The 10,161-nt window shown below is 38.4% G+C and overlaps 1 protein-coding gene across 2 annotated transcripts; it reads left to right on the top strand.

Moving 5' to 3' along the window:
* Positions 1-415: 415 nt before the first annotated feature.
* On the top strand, positions 416-3,583 carry LOC105054678 (protein DWARF AND LOW-TILLERING). 2 transcript variants are annotated; one of them, XM_010936251.4, is made up of 2 exons: positions 416-825; positions 1,569-3,582. In XM_010936251.4, exons 1-2 carry the CDS (start codon positions 786-788, stop codon positions 3,242-3,244), a joined length of 1,716 nt encoding a protein of 571 aa, XP_010934553.1. In that variant the 5' UTR covers positions 416-785; the 3' UTR covers positions 3,245-3,582. The 2 variants fall into 2 exon arrangements, with proteins under 2 accessions (XP_010934553.1, XP_019709530.1); XM_019853971.3 differs by lacking the exon at positions 416-825 and having other exon boundaries at positions 1,223-3,583.
* Positions 3,584-10,161: the final 6,578 nt, after the last annotated feature.

Genomic DNA, 10,161 nt, shown 5'->3' with positions numbered 1-10,161 from the left:
CGCTGCCGTTTCAATTTGCAGAACAAAAAACACAGAAAACCACCTGATCAAGTATTGACACTTCATTGCGTCGCCAAATATGTCCTACGTGTCGAGTCGTGAATACTTGGTTTTGGTGCACGGTGTTTGGAGAGCTGATCCAGCTCCTGGTGTCTCGGTTATGTGCCAACGGTCACCGTAAACGGACAACGGCCGCAGGGTAGCACGTGCGAGTCACGGAAAGGAGGAAGCTTCCGCGATCCGGTCACCGTCTCGGGCGGTCCGTGCACCGCCCTCAGCCTCCAACGGTCATATTGACCCAAAGCGCCATTATAACCTAACGGTCATATTTACCCCGCCTCTGCTCCTTAGGATCCTCATCCGACGGTCCAGATACGAGAATCGGGTAGTGCCTGTAATCCCAGCTTTCTACGGTCAGCGTGTTTTCCATGGCCTAAATGGTGTCCGTAGAGTCACTCGCATCTACAGGAGGAGCAGAGACAGACGGGGAGGGAGAGAGAGAGGGCATGGGTATAGAGCTAAGGGAGGAAGAGGGCATCAAAATCTCTAGATTTTCTTCCTAAAATTTCCAATTTAAAAAAGAGCTAAATAAAACATCATCTAGAGGATAGGGATTGATAGGAGATCAATCTAGAGAGCTGAAGTTGGTCGTTTCTTTCTTTCTTTTGCTCGTGTTCTAAGGTTGTGTTTTGTTGGAGCAGCTGCTATGGAGGCATCGGAGATCATCCATGGTGGTGGCTCAGAGGCTTCTGTGACGGGAGAATCCGTGCGAGCTTTGCCGTGGGATGTCCATGGCTTTGTGCTCGAGATTTGCGGCTCCTCCCGGTAATGTTTTTTTGAATCCAATTCATGATTTCTTTTCTTCTTTCCATTCTTTGATTCTTTTATATAGGCTTTTCTCCCCTTTTTTTTTAATCATTCAAACTTTCCTTCTTTTTTCCAAAGAATTCAAACTCCCCTTCTGGTTTCTGAATATAGACACTCTAACTTTTCGAAATCATCAGTTCTTGGTTGAAGTTTTCAAATTCTTTGAAAAATTCGTTATAGACAAAGAACAAGAAGCATTCTTCTAACAAAGAACAGAATATTAATGAATCATTATAAGAGGTGAAGAAACAAATATACATCCCAGGGTGAAACAAGAAGGGAAGAGAGGGGTTGATTAGATATATATATATATACATATATATATATATATATATATATATATATATATAGAAGAGAAAGAAGGAAATAATAAGATTAGCATTCAATCCAAAAACTAAAATCAAAAAGACAAATTGGAAGAGAGTAGAGGATGTTGGCTGGGTGCTCCTCAGCGCTGCTGTCGCCGAGGCACCGACTAAGGAGTGACGCTTCCGTGCAGTTGCAAGGTTCCCATTTCCAGCTGCAGGAGAAGCATTACTCTTCGCAGCAGAGGATGAGTACCCAGCGCATTGACCTCCCTTGCAGCTTCTCCAGAAAAGATGCCCCTCGGGTCGCCCTTTCGCTGGAGAAGCCACCTGAGACCAGAAGTAGTAGTTGTTCTTTTAGGCCGAACCCCGTAACACCTTCTTCATCTTCCGTAGTGGCACAAGCAGTCTCGTGGGAAGGAAGGATAGAGATCACTGAAGGCGGGCTTTGGGAGCGACGGAGGAGCTCCAAGAGATTCCACGAGAGGAGCTCATCGGAAGAGGATTCATGTCTCGATCGAGCCAAGAGGACAAAGACCAGCGACGCTACCCAATTAGCTGGTGGTGAGGATGACATATGGTTTTCTCAGTGCACCAAGGAGCATCCATTGGTGGATGAAGAAGAAGAGAAGGTCTTTCTAGTTCCTAATGCAGCATTATTTCCATTTTATAATACCTCAAGCAGCACATTGGTAGGCTCCTTTGAAACTGAAAAGAATTTGGTCAGAAGTGTTCAGCCAAACTACAAGTCACAGTCCGATTCGAGTTCGTCATCGGATACCCACAGTTCATCTCCAAAGCGACAGAAGGATCCCTTCAAGAATGTAGCACGGAATGGTTCTCAAATCCCTAACTCAACTGGATCTGCCGGCAGAGTAGGTCAGGGTGAGAATACCCAAACGGAGCAGCAGGGTATCGAGCTTGTGAGCTTGCTCACATCCTGTGCAGAGTCTATTAGTTCCGGTAATCATGAAGCCATCACCTTCTCCCTATCTAGACTTGGAGAGCTTTCCTCGCCGATGGGAACCCCGATCCATCGTGTGGCAGCCTACTTCACAGAAGCATTAGCCCTCCGAGTCGTAAAGCTCTGGCCTCACATCTTCTCTATTACCCCACCGCGGGTGCTCGTCGATCAGACAGATGATGATGATGCCACAGCGTTGCAGCTGCTCAATCAAGTGAGTCCAATTCCAAAGTTTCTCCATTTCACAATGAATGAGAGACTGCTCAGGGGTTTTGAAGGAAAGGACAGGGTTCACATAATAGATTTCGACATCAAGCAAGGACTTCAGTGGCCTAGTCTATTTCAGAGCCTGGCTTCAAGGCCTAATCCCCCAAGCCATGTGAGGATCACCGGGATCGGAGAGTCTAGACAGGACCTTCAGGAAACAGGAGCTAGGCTGGCAAGGTTTGCAGAGGCCTTCAATCTTCCTTTCGAGTACCATGCAGTTGTTGATAGATTGGAGGATGTGAGGCTTTGGATGCTTCATGTGAAGAGGGAGGAGTGTGTTGCAGTGAACTGCATTCTAGTGATGCACAAGGCACTCTATGATGAGAGTGGAGGGGCTCTGATGAATTTATTGGGTCTGATTCGAAGCACCAACCCAGCAATTGTTCTCCTGGCCGAGCAAGAAGCCCAGCATAATGACCCTAGGTGGGAGACAAGGTTGGCCAACTCACTTCAGCACTACTCTGCCATCTTTGATTCACTGGATTACAGTCTACCGGTGGATAGTCCAGCCAGGATCAAGATCGAGGAGATGTTTGCAAGGGAGATCAGGAACTTGGTTGCCTGTGAAGGGAGTGAGAGGATCGATAGGCACGAGAAGTTCGAGAGGTGGAAGAATCTAATGGAAGATGGTGGATTTAGAAGCACGGGCATTGGAGAAAGGGAGATGCTTCAGAGCCGCCTGATTCTAAGGATGTATAATGGTGAAAACTACAGCATAGATAGGCAAGGGGATGGCGACGGCGGCCTAACTCTTAAGTGGTTAAATCAGCCTCTATACACAGTGTCTGCATGGGCACCCATTGATATTGCAGGCAGCTCCTCTACACATCTGCCGAGCTAATGGAACTATATTTTCTTCATGGTTTGGTTTTCTTTTCTTTATAAATCTCCAAATATTCTTTTATACCTTTGAGAAAACACACAAGTTCTCATATCTTTCGTTCGATGAAATAGGAGAAACCTTTTTTCTTAGATTGTATTTTTTTTTTTTTTTTTTCATTCTTTGGTTGCTGAACATCAGCAAGAATTATGTTAGAAAGAGAAGTTTCATATGACACCTCTCATTCAGTTCCTCAGCAGATTGCCTGCAGTTACATTCATTAGAATTTGGATTTTATTTTGTTGTAATTCTTTTATTTCCCTTCCTTGTAACTGAAAAAAAAAAAAAACAGAATCAAATGTTTTTATTTCTTTATTGATGTGTGTCCCTTGTTCACTGTATTGATATCATTTATAGCTGAATTCTTGCGGATGTTGTGGATCATCCCCTTTACTTCGATCCCCTTTTCTTTCTTAGTGCTGCTATAAATGTGGTGTTCCTTTCACATACATTATGCTATTCTGCTTTTATTGTATTCTTCTTGTTTCTCTGTGTCTATTCTTTGCTCTTGGATGCAAGTAGATACTGCATAACATTATCAGAGTAGGATATTTAAGTGACACACAATTTAAGTGGCTAGTGGTTCTTTTCTTAATTGGAGAAAAGCCTACAGGTTATTTTCTTGCCAATTATCTAAAAATTTGATGTGTATAAGCTTTCTTTTCGTTCAAATTACATAAAATAAGATGCATATAATTGATGACTAGAGCCTGTTTTCGATCTTCGAAAAATAAATGCTGAAATCTTCCAAGGGTGGGGTCGATGCTTAATTTAATAAGCATCTTCCGGATGAACATTTGCACAGAGACAGCAATAAAAAACTCCCTTCTCTTTTCTCTTTCTATTTTCTGAGTTGTACATACCTATGTGCATGCATAAAAAGATGGACATGTGCATAATTCAGGCTTCATCATGGCTCCTCTCTTTTATAAAATTATAGACCTCTCAATGAAATTGTTTGGGCAAGGTGATGGTATGCATGTGACATTAATCAAGTATTTTGAGCATCCAAAGTCCAAATTATAGAATTTCCATCCAATCATTGAAACCAAACCACTATTGGACCCTCATTTTCATGCTTATCTTCTTTTTCTTTTCTCCCTTTTGCTCTCTTCTCAGAGTTCTATTTTGTTACAGAGTTTGTTTTCGCAGCATCATGCTTCTGATTTTCTGCTTTATTATAAATTATTATTACCCTCTCATGTCATTAATTTAGAATGGATTACATTTACGATTTACGACCAAAATTATTTCATGCCACAATTACGAAGAATTTTGTGTTTCATACTCCCCCCATGCATTGTATAAAAAGAAAGTCGATTAGATGTGATAATTTTAGTACTTAAAAAATATCCATTACTTGGCAAGAATTTGTACTTTCCTTTTCTTAGTGCAGGATAATTTCCAGATTCTCATAATATTTAGTTTAGATTTGAAAAGGGAAACAATCTTTTACCTTCTTATTAATAGAGAGGAATATATATTATGCTAGGGATCTTGCATGGTGGATCCTACTGTCTTTCAGTCCAATGGAAATATAATATACAATATGCAACTGAACCCATTGCCATCTTGAAGCTCCATCATTGTTCTATTACTACCCAGAGCCTCTTTAAGAATGTGTTGAGCCAAAAAAAAAAAAAGAGCTGGTTTTTATTGCTATAGGCTTTGAACAAATAACTGGGCAGGGGAAGGGAAATCCATGTTGCTGAATTGTTCATATTTAAGCTCACCTCTGTGCACATTCGTGTTGATTCTTATGTCTCTGAGCACCACTCCGACAAGGTGAGCTCAATCCCATTGTCAATAGTTAGAGGAACTATCAAATGCAAGCATGGCCATTGAATCTAGATATTAATCTAGAAGGCATGAATCCAATAATCCATAGAAATCGTATGAATTTTAAAACTATTTTCTAAATTTTATTTTATAAGAATCTTTTATGATTATGGAATCTACTTTGTTTTAGCGATTTAAGACTAACTTGATTTCGGGTTCTCCAACCAAACCCCTCGCAAAGATTGTCATCTATGAGTCGGGTCTATTTCCATTTCTTTTCCTTCATGTCATCTAAAATACCATCTTATACTGTCAACCTAACATTGTTGGTTGTTGAAAATACTGTAAATATATCTCAGAACCAATCATAGCTAATATGAAAAAACCAACCAATAAGAGCCCACCACAAGCTTGCCACCATGTGGCCACTCTTAAAGTGCTCGAAGATGCCAAATCTCTTACCACTCAATTATAACTGGCTCATAATAATAAAACGATCTCCATAACTATGAAATACGCATCTTGCAATATCTTCCAGATGTGTGAGCAATTATTTACAACAACTACCCTCACACATCTCAAGATTTTGATCGCGATGGACTTTGGCCCTCGCCTATATAAGCCACTCCAGGGGGGTCCTCCAAGTAAGTTTCAGATCTCAAGTTAAGTCCCAAGTGCTAAGTCCAAAGGGAGTCCTAAACAACTCTAGGTTGAGTAAAGTCCCTCTACAGTGGAACTCCACTGGACTCTCTAAGATCTCTCTCTTTTTCTCTCTCATCGACTCATTGACTTGCTCTCTATCCAGCTTTAATTCAGAACTCTTATTTTTTTTTTAAAAAAAATTTAACTTAAACATCAAAGAGTCCCCTACCAAAAAAGCCTCAAGCAAGTGGACTTTTTTTATCTTTGACCTTTCAAGATTGAATCTGACGGTAGAGCAAAGATTTGGCCACCATCAGTGCCCCAAGATCTCTAGCCAACATTAACCGCTTGACATCTCCGACCATCATACTAAATCTCTTAGCCACCTCGTCAAGCTCTTCAGCACACCAACTAGCTTGATGACCTGAATCAGACCAATCCTCAATGACAGCAACTATAAATACAATAAAAAATTAATAATCATAATAATAATAATAATAAATACAACATATAGAAGTCTTTCCATAGTTCACTGAAAATTAAGTCATGTCCATGGTCCATAGATGTTAGAGATTGAAATGAATTTTGGTAGGTTCCATTTCTCAAGTTTCCAACCCTACATAGTAACCAAATTCATATTACTTCAATATTTTTAAGTCAAAAATAACCCATATTAGCTTATATTGGAGGAACCTAACATACAATATAAATTAGGACTAATGATCCAGGAGGATCTCTGAACTTAATGTGGACCACTTTGGTCATTATGGATAGGATTGGATAGGATCCAGGAGCAAAATCTACAACATCAAGAAGTCAAATCGTATGTCAAATTTTAGGAGTCAATACTTGATCATATAATGCTTGATTGAATTTTTTCTTTTTTGAAATTAGATAGTTTTTCAAGATCTATAATGTAAGGTCATTCAATAAAGGGGGTGGCACTCCTGGCAATCAGAAAAAATTTCTTCACTTGGGCCCTAAAACAAACTAGTCAATCCAAAAGCTTTTCTATTGGATAAAATTTTGATTAAAAATTATCTTCTAATCTAAAAAGAATCTGATAGAGCGATAGAAGGTAGAGTTGATATAAAAGTCAAGATCCATCTCCTGAAGAATTTTAACTCTTTTTAGATTATTCTACTAGACACGATTATTTTAGGTAAAAGAGTTCCTTTAGAACTAGAAAAAGAATCCAACCCAATTTATATTAGGATGGATCTCGTTATTATAAATAGAGAATATATACCTCATTTTAATCAATGAAAAAAATAAAAGAGAAAAAAAAGAGGCTTGATCCCTACGTTCGATAATTCTCCTCTTTTTCTATCTTTTCTTTGAAAGATCTGAGTTGAGCAAATTGAAGAAAATCTTTCTTTTCTCCGATTAGATCAAGTTGGTATCAAAATATTGATTTTTTATATTTGTCGAAACCTTAGTTCATGGTCTAGATGCGTAACTAACACAACCAATCAGAAAAAAAGGCTATCCATGATTCAAGTATATCGAAAGACTCAGGTAAATATGGTTGCTAGTTTTTTCTCGATGGATGATGAGATAAAGGGATGTCTCATACAATTAGAGAAAAAATTTATCCAACTCATTGAGATTATTTTCAGATTGATAGTACCTTCAGCATAAGCACAAGTGCCAACAACTCCTATTATGAAACTATCTCCAATGTTTGGAGAAGAAGATCCTCCATCCAACAAGGAGGATGACTAACCTAAAGATATGAAAATTTTCTTTCTTCAACTATTTAAAGTTGAAGCTCAAATCAATATCCCTATGTACAATAGGATTGTTGATGCAGAAAAGCTAGATAACTGGCTGGACTAGTTAGAAACCTACTTTACTATCTATGAATACTCTAGTATCTGGAAGGTAGCTTTTGCATGTCTCAAGCTTTCTGGCCATGCTCTCACATAATGGAATTCAGACATGAGAAATAATGGTGTTTCTAATATGACATGAAATAAATTCAAGAGCCTGATCAAGAGATAATTTTATCCAATCAACCATAAGGAGAATCAGTGGATTAAGTGGTAATATCTATGATAAAAGTATGAACAATTTATCCAGAACTATAGTACCGAGTTCCACAAGCAAGCAATCTTCTTCGAGATCTCTATCGACGATCATGCAATTTTCATAAAGTACGTTGGAAGTCTCCATGAGAGCATCCGAAAGGAGCTGAAACTCTTCAAAATTGAGAGCATCAATGAAGCTAGCATGAAAGCTATGGTGATTGAGGAGAAGAATCACTCTAAGAAAGATAAGAAGGATAAGAAGCATGTCAACGTAACTCAAAAGAATTATTGCAATCAACATAACCTTCGTAGACATACAAAGAAACAATGTTGGAAGCTTCACCCCTAGTTGGACCCCAAAAGGAGGAAGCCAAAGGATGATGATTCCAAGAAGCGAAAAAAAGGAAAAAGATGGTCTTCACTACTGTAAGGGTTGAGGAGCTATCCAAACTCGAGCAAGCGGACTCCAAATTGAGCCTGATGGCGAGAAAATCTTAAACAGTAACTGAGGCAGATTTAGAGGCACATGAGAAATTCTTCCACTTAAAGATCCAGATGAAGTAGAATATCATCAAAGCTATTTTAGATCCAAGAAGTTAGAAGAATCTCATCTCCAAAAATCTAGTTCAAAAGCTAAGGTTGCAGCCCAAGCCTCACCCACGTCCTTATCCTATTATTTGGATTCAAAAGAATGTCAAATTAAAGATCACCATCGAGATCAGAACAGAAAGGCTTCTAACTCTGGAAATTTCGCTAGTTCTAATTTGCACATTCAAGTTTGCTATCATCAAGAGATATATTGATAAGGTAACTTAGAAAGTTATATCTTTGGATGTCTGCTAGGTTATCCTAGGAAGCTCATATCTTTGGAATTGAGTTACAATCTTCTACAGGTGGCAGAGGAAGCATCATCTTGTCAAGGATGAAAAACAATTCATAATCAATGCTTCCAAACCACAAAAAAATGCAGACCTTACAACTGCTACCTACATAAAGCATCTTGTTAATGCCTACAGCAAGCTCATGATGATGGTTCGAGAAGTCGGTACTACTCATAATTAGCCAAGCTCTCATTCTGTGGTTCTACTAGCCGATCAAATGAGATCGAGATTGAAGAGGAATCGTCATAGACATCGTTGCCAATGAGGAAAGATAGCAAAAAGCATCCTTACCAAAACGTCAAGATATGGGACCAAACCAAGTGATTCACCAAGATCCAAGAGCAAAGAAGAGCATGATTAAAAATCATCTTCGAGCAGAATCAAGTGTTTCAATGATGAGGTGGGGAAGGAGTCTACCTCACATTTAGTGCTAATTTAGTGAGCTAAATCCCCTAAGGAACCTTGATCTAGGAGGATCTTTGAACTTGATGTGGACCACTTTGGCTACCACGGAGAGAGCTGGACAGGATCTAGGAGCAAGAACCATCACATTAAGAAGTCGAATCATACTTCAGAAGATGATAACTTAGTCATATGATGTTTGATGGAGATAATCTTCTTTTTTTAAATTGGATAGTTTTTTTAAATCTATGACGTGACACCACCCCATGAAGGGTGTGGCACTCCTAGCAATCAGGACAAGATTTTCTCATTTGGGCTCCAAAATGGGCCGATCAATCCAAAAAAAAAATTTTCATATAAGATTTTAATTGAGCATAGCATCCAATCTGAAAAGAATCTGACGAAGCGATATGAGACAGAGTTGATGTAAAAGTCGAGATCTACCTCTTAAAGAGTTTTAGCTTTTTTCATATTATTTCTAATAGACACATCTCTTTTAGGTTAAAGAGTCCTTTTAGAACTAAAAGATAAATCCGACCTAATTTATGTTAGGACAAACCTCATTATTATAAATACAGGATATGTACCTCATTTTTAATCAATGAAAAAAATAATAAAAGATAAAAAAAAAAGGATTTGATCCCTACTTTCGATAATTCTCCTCTTCTTCTAACATTTTTTTGAAAAGATCCGAGTGGAATGGATCGAAGGAAATCTTTCTTCTCCCTAATCATATCAGTTAACCTAGGCATCCATGCAATTTATTGTTTATTCACTATTGAAATGTTTAATATCATCATCCAACAAAAAATTAGAATTATATATCCATCTGTGGAGAAACATAGATATGTGGCAATTATAATATGCTTATATTTTTTGATAATGAATATAAACTATAAGAGACCAACTAAAGGAAGAGATATCTTACATGAGGATTGTTTTTCATGTGAATTTTTTTCCATACTGTCCATCTATCTTTTATGTGTCCTTCCAAACAGAGGTGGCAATGGGGGTACAATCCATTTACCGATCCAAAATCTTTTGTTTTGAGACCAAAAAATGAGCGTAGTATTACTATGTCAGATTTGGATTAGACAGATTCATAATTAAAATCTCAGCTATACATACATATCCTAGAATATAT

This window comes from Elaeis guineensis, chromosome 12, assembly GCF_000442705.2.
Source record: "Elaeis guineensis isolate ETL-2024a chromosome 12, EG11, whole genome shotgun sequence".
Lineage (NCBI taxonomy): Eukaryota > Viridiplantae > Streptophyta > Magnoliopsida > Arecales > Arecaceae > Elaeis > Elaeis guineensis.
The sequence above is the reverse complement of the archived record's forward strand: the minus strand, read 5'-3'. Positions and strand labels throughout refer to the sequence as shown.